The sequence below is a fragment of the Hydra viridissima genome, unplaced genomic scaffold, assembly GCF_058129835.1.
Source record: "Hydra viridissima isolate aposymbiotic clone 2 unplaced genomic scaffold, HvirCarnegie_v1 scaffold_13, whole genome shotgun sequence".
Classification (NCBI taxonomy): Eukaryota; Metazoa; Cnidaria; class Hydrozoa; order Anthoathecata; family Hydridae; genus Hydra; species Hydra viridissima.
In genome coordinates, this window is record NW_028324312.1 from 1,977,505 (window position 1) to 1,996,045 (window position 18,541).

Consider the following 18,541-nt stretch of genomic DNA (forward strand, 5'->3'; position numbering starts at 1 on the left):
TAAAAGCTATGTACTATGTATGGTATTTAAAGTTTCATGCCTGACGACATGAAATACAAATCAAAGATGTAAAATTTTTAATTAGTGGCCGTCATCATGCTGGAGGAGACGATTGCTTGGAAGACTATGTTTTTTATAAGGTAATTCAGATGTGAAGGACACTTAGTTTTATCCATGCAATTACAAGTTTTTTCTCTGATATTGGGGTTTTTTCGCTAATTTTTTTGCAGAATGTTTTGATTGTGTGAATTTATGTCTTTTATGCTAGGCATGCAGCTGTAACTCACTTTAATGGAATTTTTATTGAATATTTTATGAAGTTTGAGGTTTAGCGCAAAATGTTTGTCTACCAGATTTAAAAACTGCTTTCCTATATTTGTGCAAACATTTTTGCTGTAAGGAGGATTAAACCAAATAATTTTTTGCTTACGGCTTTTATTGTTAACAGGTTGTATGTTTGGAATGTATATAAGCTTTTGGTTGAAACCTGGTTTTTTAAGGCTTCCTCGGACATTTAGGAAGAATTTTTGAAAAATTGTTCGCTAGATGAATAGGCCGACAATTGTAGCTTGGTAGAGTGCGGAATCTGCTTTAAAATGTGAGGTGGATCTTTGGATTCAGAATGAATATAGCTTAAAACATTCTCAAGTTTACTGTAAGACCGGAAATAGTGGTTATCAAGGTTTAAAGTTACGTCATCATTTTCATATTACATTGGATGGAAATAAGTAGGCCATTGTCTTTGAAGATTTGAACAGAGTGCTTTTTTATTTTTTTCCATTTGGGGACCACTTGTGTTTTCAAATACGGCTAAACCGTTGTCTCGATATAATCCAAAATCAGCTTTGTTATAATGTTAGGATAGTTGGAAAAATAGGAAAATACCTACAATTTCACAAACCTCTGCGCCGTCAAAAGCACCCATGGTAACATCAAACTAACCGCTTTTCTTTTTTACCCAAACTTGCTCATTATTGAAGAGCAAAGATTTTCTTGCTTGTGTGGTAATCATTTTTTGCTCTTTATTAATTGTTATGTGTTGCTAAGCGTAGCTAATTTCGTTGTTTAGAAGGCTTTCATTGATTGATGGGTAGAATTCATATATGTCAAAAATAAGAAACTTATACAGGTGTTTTTCAGTAATTCTCTTGAGCCAATCAGTAACATTTTGAGTACATGTCCATTGGTTGAAATCAAGTTTATGTTTAATATCATAATTCATTTTTGATAGCATGTATTTAATGATTCATCCAATATCATTTTTGGCAGGACTGTTGGGTTGTTTGTAAAGTTCTGTTTGTGGTCTTTCAGAGTTAAAAAACAGTTAGATGTTCCATTTTTTTCGATTAGTTAAAAACCTCGCGGTTACTTAAAACTTCTTTGCTTTCCATATTTACTTGGTCTTAATTATAGGACTGGCTTTTTGTATGTCGAAGTTAAAGCACTTGTTAGTAAATTATTTTATTCGTCTTTCAACAACATGTACATGTTAGATACTTTTTCAGCCTTGGTTAGTGTTTTTTCTGATTTTCGTATATTCACAATGTCATCATTTAGCTTTGCCTAGAAGTTGCTTCTTATTTTTCGAAACTTGATGTTCTTGACTAGATCGAATAAGTTGTTTTTAAGAGGTGCCATTTCTTTACCTGATTACAGGGATTTCTCGGTGTTAATTCCGAAAGTTTCAGATCTATTGTTTTCTTTGTTCTTTAAGTGTTTGTTGTTATAAAAAACTGCTATCCATCAAGTGTTTGTTGTCAAGAAAATTGCTTTCCACTAAATGTTTGTTGTTATAGAAAACTAATTTCCATTAAATGTTTGTTGTTACAGAAAACTGCTTTCCATAAAGTGTTTGTTGTTATAGAAAATTGCTTTCCATTAACTTTGTATATATCCAGTACATGATCAGATGTTGGTGTCAGATGAGTTGCCGGTGTATTACTAATTAATTTGAGCTGTTTAGGAAAAAGTTGCTGATCAGATGTTGTGATTATGTTGACGATAGATATAGGAGAGATAGAGAAGACTGCTGGGGAATGTTGTGGTAGTTGTCACTGCTACTACTAGAGGTGCAGGTACTTGAAGGGACATATCGAAGCATTTGTACTTCTCTTTTCTTTTTACACTGTAAAAAATGTGACGCCAAATTGTCTAATAAAATTGCCATATCACGAAGCCCGATTTAACACACGACATAAAGGAGTAAAACTGTCACTCGACTTTTAGGTAATAAGTTTGGCGTGACATTTACATGTTATAGATCAAAGATCTATTTAATCTACTTAACCTACTAACAAAGTGATAATTCACTATCAATTATTCGTTTGTTTTTCTGTTTAGCTAACAACAATGAAGAGAGAGATAGTAAGTTTTAAAGGATTTACTTTTTTATAAATTAACTAAAATGTTTTTTAAAATAAGGTTGTTGACTTTAAAGTAAATTGGTAGGTTTTTGTAATTTTTACTATAAGCTCAAGAGCGTAGGTCTTACTTAAAATTGTCAGTAATAAATAGAAGAAATTTAAAATTCTCAGTAAGGCAGCGGATTTAAACAAAAATGAACAAAATTAGAAATCCGCACAATTTGCTACAACGATGTAAATTAGTGCGACTTTAAAGTTACTATCGCATATTAATCTTTTTTTTTTTTTTCGATGACTAGAAATGGTAATAATTTGATAGTAGTAACAATTTCGTTTTTATGATTTTAGTTCAGTTTCGTTTTTGCTTATCTCATTTCAGTTTTAGTTTCGTTTTCGTCTTGTAGCTAATTTTAGTTTTCGTTTCTATTTCGTTTTTGAATATTACATTCAGTTTCTATTTCGTTTTAGTTTTAAAAAAAGACATCGTTTTTATTTCGATAAAGAAAGAGCTAATAATAAAGGTATCAGTTACATTAGTTAAATGAGTTTATTTTTAAAAAGTTAAGTAGATATTTTAACGTCTATACATTTAAGTGCTTTAATTATTTAGACACAGAAGCGAAGAAAGAGTTAGGTCAGTGTTTTTGCTATTAGATATTTGTTAACAGGAATTTGTTTACTTATACTGTAACTGGAATTTTAAAACTTCAAGTACTTTACCTTTATTTTTTTTTTCTTTGAGGAGAGATATTGTCTTTGAGGAGAGAAATTGTGTTCATTTTAGAAATTGTCTAGGAGAGAGAAAATAGTAAAATAATTAGTCTTTATTGGCTTATTCATAATGGTTAAATTAGTTATTTTTTTCGTGTTTTATTTAATTTGTCTTGAGGCACATTTAATATATTTTTGAGAAAAATTAGAAATAAACAGTTAAAAATAGTTCAAATACACTTCTTGACAACCGACTTTTGTCTTCTGAAGTTCAGATATTAGGATTTAAAGCTTATTTTAGTTTATACTTTTGGTTTAGTTTGTAGTCAATTTTAGTTTACTTTTTGGTAATTTTAACTTCAGTTATCTTTTTTCTTACTTAAGATAACTTTACGGAAGAAATCAAAGACAAGTAAAAAATATTTTAATTATATGAAAATACGTAAATATCATTTTATCAATTATTTTTAGGTATATTTTTTGTCCTTATTGTCTGGTAGAAGCACAACTGGTAGGGCAGTGTTTTAAGTTCTATATATTTTTTCTGGAGAATATGTGCTACAGGTGAAAGAACTATTTAATTTTATATATTTAATATAAATATAAATATGACATTTTAAAACTGATCGCATTTTACTCATGTTTTTATTAGAATTAAATTTTTCATATATTTTTAATTTTCATTATATCCTTCTATTTGTAATTTTAGAGCCGTTAACGTATGAGAATTACAAGCGCTATCGCTCCCAACACCCAGGGCCTCTCTCGGAGAGGTCCTTCAATAAGTGGTGCAAAAATGGTGGTATGGATGAGCCATAGATTAAATGGAGGCCTCATCCATACCGGGGTGTTGGGAGACACAGAAAAAAAAAACAGCAACCAAAAGGTTGGAAATGTCTTCTATCAGTGAAGATATTTATAACTTTTTGGTTGCTGTTTTTTTCACTTTTTTTTAAAATTGTAATTTTTTTTAATAATATATGTTGTATATTTGGTTTGTTTTTCTCTTTTTAATTTAAGAATTTAGTATGTGCTACAACAATTAAACTTAAATATAGTTAAATAGATACATTACCCAACTTTCATTTGATATCATAATATAACATTCATCATAAGATATAAGCAATCTATTGTTAAAAATAATTAATTGGTATTTTAATTCACTGAATTCTTTGCTTTAAAATTTTCTATAAGCCAAAGCAAAATGTTTAGCTATATAAATGCAATTTATTTATATCTCAATTTGATTTTATCTTTTTATCTGTTTATACTTTGGCTCCTTGAAGCATTTATTATTGTGCTTTTTAATTAAAATATTTTAAATCTATTGAAATGTCTTATAAATTAAACTAAAGAGTACTAAAAGCCAACAAGTAATAACTTAATAAATCAACACCGACGAGCTGCATCATGACAGTTTAAGTATTAAGTATATCAACAAGTCACCGAAACTCAACTATATTAAGTTCCGGTTTTTTTTTTTTTTTGTTTTTTCTTTCTACGTCTACTTATGATACAATTTTTTATTTAGGCCTATCATATGACGAATTAATGCAATATAAAAGATGAAAGTTTACATTCTTTTAAATTTGTTTTACAGATGTTTGATTGTAAAATAAGTTTTTTTTTGTTTTAAACGTATTTGTACTCGAACGCTTAGTTATTTATAATAAATTTATTAAATTGTCTACATTTAACGTATTAAAGGCTATCATCTTTTATAAACACATGTTACAAGTGTATACCAAATAATAAATAACTCATGTATAAATTACTTTCGCTTTACATTAATTTAATTAAAAAAATTCAACAATATTTCAGCTTTACTTTTTCGTCTATTTAAAGCATGTTAAGGCGTTGTTATTTTGTGATCAGTAACTAAAAACGTACTGTTGAACTAAGTAATGTGGACGCAAATTGCTTTGCTTTACATTGATAACACTTATGTAAATTGTAAATTACTAGACTAATGTTAAATAATAGGTAAATTATTATACCTCCGCATAGTTTAATTTTATTTTTACAGATAGTTTGATTTTTTCAATTTGAAGGCGTTTTTCTAAAAGGTCTAAGTTAAGGTTTCGCAACTTTAAATTGCGGAAAACGGCCACTATAAATTAAATAGCCGACAATAACCCGTATTACGGGTTGCTTTTTGCTAGTTATATTGGAAAAAGACTGGAAGGTGGTTACAGAATATAGAAAGGTGTGAAAAACATGAACTATCCAAATGGAATAAATGAAAAAAATGAGACATGATTTGCTATAGAAATATTTCACAGCATCCATAAAAAGAGTACATGATTATAATTTTAATAAGATTTTTGTAATGCTGGTGAGTTTTTAACATGTTTGTGAATAAATTATAGGACAGTTTTCTACGATTCTTTTGGATATCTCACGTGGAAAGCCGCTAAAAAGAGAAAATTAATAAAACAATAATTGGTCAAGAAAATCATTTTTTTTGGAAAGCAGCATTAGACGACACTTACCAATTACCCATTTATAAAGGTGGGTTTCCTTAAAACTTCTCCTTCCGCCTCTCTGTCCATCCATGTGGAAATTTATCATTAGCGAACAATCTAATTTCTAAATTCGATTAGTTTTTCAGAAATCTGTAAAATATGTGCTTGTAATAACCTAGCCATGGGAATTTTACGAAAATAATTCAAAATTCTTTTGAATTATTAGTTGGTCTTTTGCATATTGTCAAGGTAGAAATCCGGAAACACATTTAATACATGCACCTTTAAGAGGAGACATATTTCTGACGTTGCTTATACGGCTGGCGGCTAAAATCATAATCGGTCCGCTTGCAAAATTCTTGTTTTTCATTAAACACTACCTTTTTTTCCCAAGAACTTTTGATAATGCCCCTTTCACATGAATAATATCCAGTATGAGCAACAGTCCGTTTTAAAATTGATCTTGCTCGGGCATCATCGATGTCTTGTTTAAGACGTCTTAACAACGGGTGGTGGAGCAGATTAGGAACTTCTCTTCTATTTTGTAAAGTTTAAATTCATAGTCTCCCCAAAGCGAAAGGAGCTGTTTTTAATCCTCGAGATTTTACATGGCGTCCAAGGAGGGACTCAGAGGAGATACCGAATTAAAAGATTAAAGAAAGAAGTTTATCAAGAATTGAGAACATTTTTAGTTGCTCAACATTGAAGTAAGTTGAGTATTGTATTTGTAATTTGTTTAGAAAGATTTGATAGAACTTAATTGTTGAAATGTTGATTGTGACGAAAATTCGATTTTATTCTGAGTTGTTAATATTCATTTAAAAATGGCAGCTCCTTTAGGAAGGAAAGTGGGGAGAAGGAGAGTATTACGAGCATGTTTTGGAAATTTATTAAGCAAAATAATTGAGGAATTTGAGAGTGAGAAGCTTAAGCATGCCAAATTAATAGGTTTAAAAAGTAATTTAAGCGAGAGCTACGAGAGATTAAACAATATTGATGAAGAAATATTAAATAATTTAAATCAAGAGGAAATCAAAAATGACGAAAGTGCAAGACTAGTTGAGTTTTATCATATGTTGATGTCTGTAGTGATACTAAAATTAAAAGACATAAATAAAAATGAATCAGATAAAGATTCTGTTAAAAGTTTAAATAAGTCAAAGTGCATTTTACCTAAGTTTGAAATGCCAGATTTTAACGAGAATCCCGTAAATTGGCAGGGTTTCTAGGACCAATTTTATTTATTAAATTATAGGCATGAAGGTTTTAATGATATAGATCGATTTAACATCTAAAAAAATATTTTTCTGGCCAAGAAATGGCTATTCTTTTAGAACTTTCACTTAGTTCAGAAAATTATATAGAAGCCATTGAAACCTTGACTAACAGATAGAGGAATACATAAATTTTAGTTTCAGCACATATGGATTCTCTAAAGATTTCAATGATCTAGAAGAACTAAGAAAACATTAGAACGATATAGAGAGCTATGTACATAATCTTAGATCTCTATAAATAGAAACAACTAGTTACGGCTGTTTGCTAATTCCTAACCTTAGGGAGAAACTGCTTGATGAACTTTATATTTTAATTTCTAGAAAATTTGCCGGAGAGTTGTGCACTTTAGATAGTCTTTTAAAATATTACAATGAAGAATTACAAGCTAAGAGTGTTGTGCAAAATATCTTTTAAAATCAAGTTATAATAAAAATAAACATAAAAACTTGAAACACTATTCTTTATACAAAAATGCACAGCAAAATTATTCTTATAATTATAGAAACAAAAACAACTTTAAAGCATCAGGTTTTCATACACAAAATAGAAGAGCACCAAAACAAAGAATTTTATAATTTGCATATTGTTCAGAAAACCATTAGCCTTCTCACTGTTTAAAGGTAACGAATTTAGACTCAAGAATTGAAATTCTTAAACTCCAAAAGTGATGTTTCATCTGTTTAAAATTAGGTCATATCTCAAAATTTTTTCATTCAAGCTATTAATGTTTTTAATGTAATGGGAAACACCATATTTCAATTTGGAATAAGAAGCAAACCCAAACTAGTGCAACTCTTGTAGGTGTATCTGATAGCATTTTGCTACAGACAGCAAAGGCTAAGTTTTTTAATTCAGAGAGTGAGTATGAAATATTCAGAATATCATTTGATAGCGTTAGTCAGAGGTCTTCTGTTACCAATGATGTATGCGAAAGATTGAAATTAAAAACAATAAGGCAAGAAGCTATAATGATAAAAACATTTGGTCAGTTTAATAATTCCTGAGTTAAAAAGCTCGATGTTGTTCAACTCAAGGTAAAACATAGAAATTCTTATTTTTATGTGTGCCAGTTATTTGTAGCCCTTTGCTGAGGCAATAGATATCTCGAGCATGTAAAAATTACCCACATATTTCAAAGTTAATTCTAGCTGATTATGATGATGATTCCGAAGATTTTCTAATGACTTATTGGTTGGGTGTGATTTGTACCATAAATTTATGACAGGTAAAGTTATTAGAGGGATCGAAGGCTGTACTGTAGCTTTTTTCTCTGTTCTAGGATGGGTATTAAGTGGCCCGATGCCTTTTGTAAAAAGTGTTAACGAGAAAGTAATCATGAATTTGCGCGTTGATGATAATTTAACTGGGAATGTGGAAGATGTGTGCAGTGAGATAGATGAACTAAGGGAGTTATTTACAAGAACTTTGGAGTGTGGAGAAAATGGAATCTATTGATAAGTGTGTGAAACATAAACTCGAAAATGATATTATGCATAATGGGGAGAGATATGTAAATAAGCTTCCTTTTAAACCAGATCTTGATTGTTTATCAGATAACTATAAAATTTGTGAGATAATGCTGAATAGGTTAAAGAAGCAATTGAGTGTTAAGAATTTGTTAAATTATTATGACGTCATTTTTAAAGAATACAAAACGAATAAAATTATTAAAAGAGTTCCGGATAATGAAATCACATTACCTTGCGCACAGGCCATTCGTAAGGAAAGATAAGGAAACTACTAAGATAAGAGCAGTATTTGATGCTTCATGTTCTAACAATTCATTATCCTTGAATATTTGTCTTACTTCAGGGCCAAATCTATTATCCAAAATATTTGATGTACTGCGATTCCGATTAAATTATATTGCCATATCAGCAGTTATCAAACAAGCTTTCTTAAATGCAGAATTTTCTTGTGAGCATAAAGATTATTTAAGATTTCTCTGGTATAAAAATGTTGACTCAGAACAGGACTCAGAATTGATTGTTTATAGGTTTTTTAAATAGTATTTGGTCGGACTAAAAGCCTCTTTTTATTAAATGGAACAATAAGACATCATATCAAAGAATATGAAAAGTCTAATAGCAAGTTTTTAAAAAGTTTCGTTGAAGATTTAAACTCTGATGATGCCACATCCGGAACTGAAAGTGTAACGAAAGGTAAAGAGTTTTATTAAATGTCAAAAACAATTATGTCTAAACTTGGTTTCAATTTAAGGAAACGGAAAACAAACAGCCAGAACTGCAAAACTATTTTGATTTTAATGAGAAAATAATAAGAAATAAGGAAATTAAAGATTCTATAATAATCTTGAATGTAGTCCCGGTGGGAAATCGGTTAGCTAATTGCTAGCGATATTCATAACAATTAAGACAGCGATTGGGCCACGAGGATCGAAAACTTTTTAAGCTAGCAATATGCTAGCTTAAAAAGCTAGCGGTTTGCTAGCGACAAGTCGTTACAATTAAGACAGCGATTTGGCCACGAAGATCACTAGCTTGATAAGCTAGCGATTTGCTAGTTAAATAAGCTAGCGATGAGCTAGCTAAATAAGGTAGAGAACACCTAGTGAAAATTCGTAACAATAACTACACTTTTAGGCTAAGAAAATATAGGCTAGACTAGAAGATATTCCTGAAAAATCGCATGCTATATTTTTCAGGGGAATGAATTATAACCATTAAAATAAGATTGCATTTATAACAAATGAAATACAAAAAGTTAAAACTGGTTTCAACAAAAAATTATAAATGTTAAAGCCATTATAAAATGTTAAAAGTAAATGTGTGAAATATTTTTAAAAAATAAAAAAAGTCATTAACAACAAAATAACTAAAATAAAAAGAAGATGAATAAATAATAATAAAGTAAATTTAAAAAATAACTTAATTGGAATCACTACACAGTCAGTGTTTAATTTTTGAATTTTTCTAACAGGACTGTTTAAATCACTTGTTAAAGAAGAATTTCTCTTTCTTGATGCAAAATATCGGTCTTTAGATTTTTTCATGTGCTTCGCAATTAAGATGTTTCGCAATCAAGTGTTTCGCAATTAAGTCATACTGGATTCAGTGGCAGTTGGAAATAAACAGTAAGCTGCATCAAAAATCAAACTTTCAACTGGTCCTATAAACCTGCGCTTTTTATCTGAATATAAGAGAAATGCCGGTTCTGCGCCATTGGCATTTTTTTGTAAATATTTTTATATGCCTGCTAGCTTTTTTGGGTACTTACCTTTTGACTTACCTTTTTTTAAAAAATGTCAATGGGATCTGTAATGATATAAAATTAAAAATTCTTTTTTAAAAAAAATATATCTTGCTAGACAGCACGCAGGTGAATTGAAAGTGTTGTTTGATCTTTTGTTCAATAACATGAAGATGGAGAGTTTGAGCATTAACAAATGGGGAAATAATGTGAAGAGAAAGACGACGATAAGTTTGATGTTTGAAGTGTTTGATTTTGAAGAGCCGTTGCATGTGGATATTGAGAGTTATATTAGCAAGGCGTTAGAAACGATGAAAATAGACAGCGCGATGACGCTTTCGATTGTTGATTTGGCAGTTTGATTATTGACGTAAGATCTTCAGACCAGTTTGAATACAGTATTAAGGTGGTGACGGAGAGCGTTCAAAACGTGATTTTGTTTGATCATTATTCTTTTCTTGCAGAGTCTCAGAGGAGAATTTTGGTTTCAAGATTCAGCGACATGTCTATGATAATTAAGCAGACATAAGAATTTAGAGTGGCAACGGAGAAATAAGTGTTTATATTTTCAATGGAGACTCAAGGTATTTTTTTGGAAAGCTTCAAGTTTGGAGAGGAGAATGTCAATGACAAAATGGAGGTTCATAGCGTGCATCGATCTGAGCAGCTGTTTCGAATTTCAAAAATCATTTCTTTTTCAAGCGTGCTGGATGTGTTTGTTGAAAAGGATAAACCGCTGATGGTTTCATCAACCGGGGATATTGGAATGGTGAAAGTGTATTTACTTTAAAAAATTAAAGATTTTTAGGGATCCTTCAGATCTAAATTTTTTATTCTTGTCAAATAAAAATTTTTTAAAATTCAGATCAGACCTAAAGAATTAAATTTAAAAAGGGTATGCTTGAAAAGGGAGAATTGGGTCCGAGCAATAACCCAGATCCAACGGATTCATATCCTTTACCGCTTCTTAAGAAGATTCTATCTCCATGGACAGATGTGTTTTTAGACTAAGGACTTAAAAATAAGCCAGATCCTGCTGCAGTCAATTTCATTCCTTTTCCATTCATGTTCATGTAAGCAACGCCTCGTCCTGCAATTTTATCAACTATGGCAGAACCGGCAGAGGAGCCTACACCTGCAAGCAGACCAGTGGCGAGAGCTGGGACGACTCTTGTGGCTAGAGTGCTTCCGAGCATTCCTTGCAAAGGAAGTAATGCACCGATAAATCCGCCTTCTATTTTCGAGTTGTGCGTCAACTGTCTTTTGCTCAGTTTAAATGTGACACCAGTTCCATTGCCGTACGCTTTTCTAATTTTATTCAGTTTAGACTATCTCACTGCTAGGATGTAATTTCCGTCCAAATCTTGATGAGTAAGCCTTATACTGAAGTTGCTTTCATCTTGAATGACTTTTTTTTATTTTATCAGCTTGACCTTGATAATTGCTCATATTTTTATCAAAAGAAAAAAAATCACCGATCGGCAGCGCTGCTCGTGTAAAGGTCGGACAACACTGAGGATATTCTTTCTCTGATGTGATATCTCACGATAATGTCTTCCCCTCTTAAATCGATCAAGTTTCCATTTTGATCCACAATTTGCGTCTCCAATCTTGAAATTTTGCTCACCACAATAGGCAAATAAATCAAGTGAAAAAGTTTTGCCACAATTTTCGCACCCGGCTTAACCTCTGGATAAAAAGAATAAATGTCGTTTGTACTCTTTCCGTCTAAATAAGACGGACCGATAATGTCGTTTGTCACTCAGAGCACCGAGGTTTCTTCAAACCTTTACAATATTTTCAGACTCGTAGGTCTCGATAAAACTTGTCACTTTATCAGGATTGACAGGATCTTCATTTTTCTCCACGTAGGTGTATTCCTTTTAGCCAAATCCAAGGAGCGACGCTAAACTGTTATTCAAGTTAAAATCCACCCAATATTTTGTCGTTGTTCCTGGCTTTCCAAACTTCAATACGGTTCTCAATGTGGATACGTTTGCCGTAATAATCACTCCGTTCGCTCTGTACAAATTTCCAACTTGTTTTTTCATTTCATTTTGAAGGTACTCGTTAATCTCGTTTATTTCATAGGCTCCTTCTTTAATGTAAATGGTGTAACTATTTGTGCCAGCGTTCGAACTATACCTAAAACGTTATTTTTAGAGTTGATGTTTGGGTAACTGCGATAAGTCTCGAGCCCCTCAAGCGCCATTTCATACTTTCTGTTCAAATCCAGCTCGATGGGTCTTTCAAAGTATGTTTTGATTGAACTGTTTCTTATTGTGGGTGTATCGCTTTTCGATTTTGCAAGTAAATAAAATCCCGACATGTTTTTTATACACTTGGAAAATAAAAATTGTCGAATCAGATTCTGTATTTTCCATGGTCCTTTTTTGAGAACAAATCGATAACGACAAATCCGTGGGGTTGAGACCAGCAAAACTTGCAAAACTTTTTAAACTCTTCTTTTGTCATATCAACAGCGACATGGTCTCTGTAAATGTGGTCGACGTTTTTTTGGTCCTGTGGAAAGAGGCAAATAAAGTTTGCATTTTCTCTGATGGTTTGTCTGGGGAGCGTAAAATAGTTTTGAGCCAGGTAAAAACAGTCGACGTTGGAGTGCCTTCCTCGGATGTAATGTTTTTTGCACTTGTTTTGTTTGGTCAATTCCAAACCGTCAAAGATCAATAAATTGTTTTTCGGTGCGTCGAGATCTTCAGGTTCAGGCACGTCGTCGGCTGTTTCAAAGAATGGGCATTCCATGTCTGTTTCTCCGTCCCATTTTTTCAAAATTTCCTCAATGACTGATTCAGGACTTGCGTTCATTTTTTCAATATTGCTTTGAATGTTGAACAATTCTAGTATAATTTCTTTTAGCAATTTCTTTTCGAAGGAGCTTTTGAGTATTTTGTATTCAGGTTGGAAAAGGGACTTTCCAAAAACTTGCAGATGGTTGTAACCGAGCCATCCCGGTCTCAGCAGCAAATTCAGCAGCAAAGTCGTTTTTCCGCAACCAGACTTCCCGATGATGATTCCTCTTATGCTTCTAGGCAAAAGTTTGTTGTTGTTTCTTTTGCTCTTACCAATATTCCATGACAAATCAATGGCTTCCATTTTTATATAAAAATTTTTTTATATATGTAATATGTACTGACATGTCTCAGGACATGTATCACCGACATGTATCAGGACTGGAGTAAGCCAATGGACAGGGTGGACAATGCGGCGTATCATCATGACCATGCTTACAAGTATTTCAACGACCAAAAAAACTGGAATGTGGCTGATCAAATGATGCTTGAAAAAATGAATTCCATTCCAAACACAACGCGAAAAGAAATTAGCGAAAGAAAGCTTATTACACCAATCATCAAAGCCAAAGCTAAATTCGGTCTCTGAGTAAAAAAAATAAGACATTAAATGGACGGATCAACTTGCAGAGAAGCCTCACAAACCAGTGATTTATCATTTTAAAAGAAGAAGGATGATTGTGAATGACATTGATGAAATATGGGCTGTAGATTTAGTCGACATGCAGTTGTTTTCAAAATTCAACAACGGAGTAAAATACTTATGGTGATTGATGTGTTTTTAAAGTATAAATGGATTGTTTCTTTAAAAACCAAAACGGATCTTGATGTAACCAACGCTTTGAGTATTTTACTCAAAGAAAGAAGGTGTTCTAAAATGTGGGTAGACAAAGGAAAAGAATTTTACTACAGGCATGTGAAAGAGCTAGGTTTGCAATTATACTCCACTGAAAACGAAGAAAAAAGTTGCGTCGTCGAACGACGGAACAGAACGATGAAAGAGAAAATGTTCAAACACTTTTCAGCAAACAACACCAAAAAATACATTGACGTTTAAGATGAAATGGTGAGCAGTTACAACAACACAAAACACTCTTCGATTAAGATGACTCCAGTTGAAGCCAGCGATGAAAAGAACAAAAATAAGGTCTTGATGAATCTGTATGGAAAGGTGCAAAATGAAAGGCCAAATTCTCATAAATTTTCCATGGGTGACAAAGTGAGGATCACTAAAAAGAAGTGCAATTTTGAAAAAGGGTACACGCCGAGATGGACTGAAGAGGTTTTCACAGTTGTCAAAAATTTAGTAAACGGATCCACCCACGTATCAAAGTACCGACGCAAACGGCGAAGAAATGCAAGGGACTTTTTACGACCAGGAAATGCAAAAGACGCATCAAGATACATTTAGAATTGAAAAAATCATTCGCAAAACAAAGAACAAATCATTGGTTAAATGGCAAGGATATCCAGATTCGTTCAACTCATGGGTGGATAATAAAGAATTGATCAGTTTGCTTTCGGATGATATAAATCATTTTCTTCTCCTTTAAAAAATGGAAAGTGTTTAGATGATGGTTTTAACTGAGCCTTTCATTGAAGAGTACCTTAAAACCGATGATTACGAAGAAGAATATAAGAATACACCCAATTAGGAAAAATACCATTACAAAATTTACAGCTTTGAAAATGATTTGGACTTTACCATTACTCGCCAACATGGTAGTGGAACTTTTGAATTGAAAATAAAGTGCGGAATGATTTATTTTGTAAAAAGCGGAATTTTAAGAGATGATATATTTAAGTATGTTCGCAAAAAAATAAATAAAATTAAAGAGCGAAAAAGACTAGAAAAAATATATGAAGAAATTAGAAGAGTTTTACACGAGTCAAAAAAAATGATTTAAAAATTTTTTTTTTCTTCTAAAAAAGATGAATATTGTCACGATTGAAAATTTTAACGAAAGCAAATTATCGGTAGGAGAACTTTATTCAGCCACAAAGCCAATTCAGTATCAAAAGATTCCGCTGTATAATGAGTATTCCTCTGGAAAAGGTCCTGTCGTTTTAGGAACTCTTCATTTGTTTTCGCTTGGTGTGTTTGAAAGCCACAGTTTGGAAACGAATGAACTGACGGGATATTTCATGCCCTTTCTCGGTTTCAACGAAAAAAATGGCATGACTGCAGAAGAAGAAAAGTTTATTGAGGTGACTGAAAACATATCAAAATTTCTTCGCGAGCAAGTCATCAAAATGACGCATTTGTTGAAAAAAGGAGGAAGAACGAAAAAAATAAGTACTGAAGATTTGTCTATTTCAACCTCAAAGGATCTAACAACGCCCCTATTTTTTCGGAAAGTTGTTTACGAAGAAAAATGAAAAAAATATTGAAGTCACTTCTTTGTTTTACAAAAAGAGAACAAAAGAAGAAAAATTTGTCAAGGAGAATAAAATGCTCGTAAAAACAAATCCTTTGGAATAGGATCGAAAAAAGTGCTTCGCCATTGCCTCTTTAAAAATTGAAGGTGTTTTTATCGGTTCGCAGATTGAATCCATCCAAGTCAAACTTCCAGAAGTCGTCTTCACTAAAAATGCGCCTTATTTTCAAAGCATTATGGGTGACGATTGGGATTTGGGAGAAGTGGCATCTGATGATGAATTGTGAGATCACAAGTGAATTTTTTAAATTTTTAAGCGAATTTAAAAATGATCAACGTCGAAGAAATTAAATTGCCCGACGAGGCTTTGACGAACTTTTAGTTGATACAGGCTGCAAAAGAGCTCAAAATAAAAAACTATAGAGGTGTTTTTGTTAGGGACGAATTACCTAAAAAACCAAGGAAAAAAGAATGTGGTATTGTCAATACGGGGGATTCGAGCACGAACGGATTTCATTGGGTGTGCTGGTACAAATAAGGGGATAAAAAATACAGCTTTGACTCTTATGCTCAGCCTCCTCTTGTTGAGCTGGTTAATTATATAAAAAGCCCCGTTTTTTACAATAGCGAAAGGGTGCAGTTTGGAGATACGTCTTATTGTGGTCACTTGTGTCTTTACGTCTTGAAAAAATTTGATGAAGGAAACGACTTTCAAAACGTTGTCAATACTCTTTTTTTTTGAAAAAATAAAATCTGACGCATATAAAAATGACTGACAAATTTGGAAGAACAGAATTTGGAACGTATTTTTACAATCCCTATTCAACCTCTTTCTCAAATCCCTACTCAACCTCTTTCACCATCACGTTGGACATTGATTTTAATTCGGACAAAATCATCAACCTGGCAGAACCAACAGATTCGCACGACGCCGCCACGAAAAATGATGTGGACACGTATGCGTCAATAGGAATTGGCACGGTGATTGGAGCTGCAAACTTGGAATTAAATTTCCACAAAGCGATTAATTTGAAGGAACCGACAAGTCTTCACGACGCCACCACGAAAAATAATGTGGACGTGAGCTCGAGCATGCATATTAAAGTGGACGGGTCGAGCACCGTCACTGGAGCTTGGATTTAAATTCTCACAAATTGGTCAACGTCTCTGATCCCACCAATTTCAAAGACGCTGCGATAAAAAGCTACGTCAACACTAAAGTGGCTTACACCAATATCTTTTACACAGACAATACAAAGTTACGTGGACACGCATGCGTCGTCAGGAGGAACTTCAGTGGGGACAGCGGGCTTGGATTTAAATTCGCACAAATTGATTAACGTGCTCGACCCCACAAATGCGCAAGATGGAGCGACAAAAAGCTATTCTGATTTTTTGTCAAAAAATCCAACTTTTTAGGGCTTGTTCCAGGATCAGGATTCACCAGTTTGGGGATAAAGCAACAAATGATTGCTGCAAATTTACCTGATGCGGTTACTGTTTTCACCTATGCAGACAGACCTGGAGTTCTAAAAAGATTATGGCTGGCTCTCGATGGAACCGGAACAAACGTCTCTGGACAAGTCTTCCTTCGGATATTTGCAGACGGAGAAATTGGCGTGGGGAATTATTTTGAAAACACAGAAGGCATTGGCACGAACGCTAATACCCTTGCTTGCGAGTTGCTCTTCACCCCTCTCGGAGGAGGACCGGGTTACGCCAACTCTTTGCAAGGATGCAACGTTGCCAACACCACTTCCTTGGGAGGATATTTTACACTTAACATGCCGTTCAGGAAAAGTTTGGGAATACAATTGTTCAACAAAAATGGTGCGGCAATCACTTACTGGATTCAACCTTTCATTTCCACATTCACCACCATCCCTCCCTCCTTGTCGTTTTACAAATATTACTCGAGAACGTTCAGGTACCTCAATGCCACTTACGGAAACGAATATGTGCTGTTGAACACCACAGGAAAAGGAAATGGTGTTTTTCTGAAATACATCAGAGCACATATCATCGGCGCCTCTGGAAACTGGTGGGAGTCCAGAATCAGAATGTACGACGGCAATTTGTCTCCCGAAAACGGCACTGTCCTCAGTCCTTGGACGCCATATAATGCAATCAATTACACACACTTTGTGGGAATTGACAACGACAGAAAATGCATCTTTTCCTCATCTGGATTGAAAAATTTTTGTTTGTCTTCGTGGAACGGATTAAGCGTGACCTCGTTCAACAACAAATCGTTAGAGCTGCTGTATCAATCCAGCTCTTCCATCGGTTCCACTACTACCATTTCGTTTTACAGAAACTTCGGTGAGTCTGATTCCATGCCAAGCGTCTCAGCTGGCAGAAAACTCGTCGTCACTCTCAACTCTGGAGACGCGCAAACAGATCAATCCGGAATCTATAACCTTCTCCTCGGTCAGGCTTATTATTACGCCTAGGTAGTTCAGTGGAAGCATGAAAAATATTTTGCAAAATGACATAAATAAATTTTAGCACAAATGAAAAAAAATGAGATCTCCCCTTCGAGAAACTTTTTCCATTGAAAAATTTGATCAGGAAATAGGCAGAATGGAAATTCACGTCTTCAGACCAAAAGAAGGCAAAATTTTAAGACAACTCAAATGGAGAGAGAGAAATTTACAAATCAATTCTCGAAAAGAAAAAAGAAGACAAAGAATATCAAGCAAGAAGAAATGAAAGATTAAGCAATTTTAAAAAGAGATTCATCGAGTCCAATAAAACATTTTCTGTTCTTATTAAAAAGATGGATTCGCTGAGTTTGAGAAAAATGATTAATTATGATCAAAAGAGCAGCAAAGAGTGAATTAAATCAACCCTATTTTATGAAGGAAATTTAGATTACCCTCCTAGAAAAGTGAGTTCTAGGTACGAATCGCGTTCTTGATGCGAAATATTTGCTCAAAGCGACATTGAACTACATCGCCTTGCTCATCAGAAAATCACTTTTATGTTTGGAATTAAGCTTAAAGGAGGAATGGCCTTAGTGAATTTGAGGGAGAGCATAAAGTCAAAACTGAATTATTTCAATCACACTCTAACCCTTTCAGAGTCGGTTGATAATGTCGTCATGGAAATTTTCAACAACAGCAATTCAGAAGTGACAATTGAAAAAGGAGAAAGTTTATGCCTTGTGAATTTCTTTTGATCCGTAAAAAAATTAATTTTTTTAAATTTATTTTTCCTTTACTTAATAAAATTGAGTATAATTGTTATAAAGAAAATCAACTGTATCCGACTCTTCCAACGGCTCCAGCGGATGAAGGACACATTTACCGTCTTCAAATAATAAG

At 33.1% G+C, this 18,541-nt stretch overlaps 1 protein-coding gene and 1 long non-coding RNA gene across 3 annotated transcripts; both read left to right on the forward strand.

The window, feature by feature from the left end:
* The first annotated feature begins 1,698 nt into the window (after nucleotides 1-1,698).
* Nucleotides 1,699-3,741, forward strand: LOC149880000 (uncharacterized). Of its 2 annotated transcripts, XR_016446246.1 has the most exons (5): nucleotides 1,699-2,226; nucleotides 2,341-2,364; nucleotides 2,832-2,884; nucleotides 2,974-2,997; nucleotides 3,546-3,741. It is a non-coding gene; the product is annotated as an uncharacterized LOC149880000 (long non-coding RNA). The 2 variants fall into 2 exon arrangements; XR_016446245.1 differs by lacking the exons at nucleotides 1,699-2,226; nucleotides 2,341-2,364 and having other exon boundaries at nucleotides 2,371-2,884.
* A 4,761-nt stretch (nucleotides 3,742-8,502) lies between these two features.
* LOC149880001 (uncharacterized) lies at nucleotides 8,503-10,389 on the forward strand. The gene is made up of 2 exons (XM_090070698.1): nucleotides 8,503-8,813; nucleotides 10,146-10,389. Exons 1-2 carry the CDS (start codon nucleotides 8,503-8,505, stop codon nucleotides 10,387-10,389), a joined length of 555 nt encoding a protein of 184 aa, XP_089926824.1.
* The last annotated feature ends 8,152 nt before the right edge of the window (nucleotides 10,390-18,541 follow it).

Coding starts and splice junctions, on each gene's coding strand:
- LOC149880001 (XM_090070698.1), top strand. CDS start 8,503: ATGAAATCACATTACCTTGCGCACAGGCCATTCGTAAGGAAAGATAAG. Junction 8,814..10,145: donor TCAGAATTGATTGTTTATAG/GTTTTTTAAATA, acceptor ATATCTTGCTAG/ACAGCACGCAGGTGAATTGA.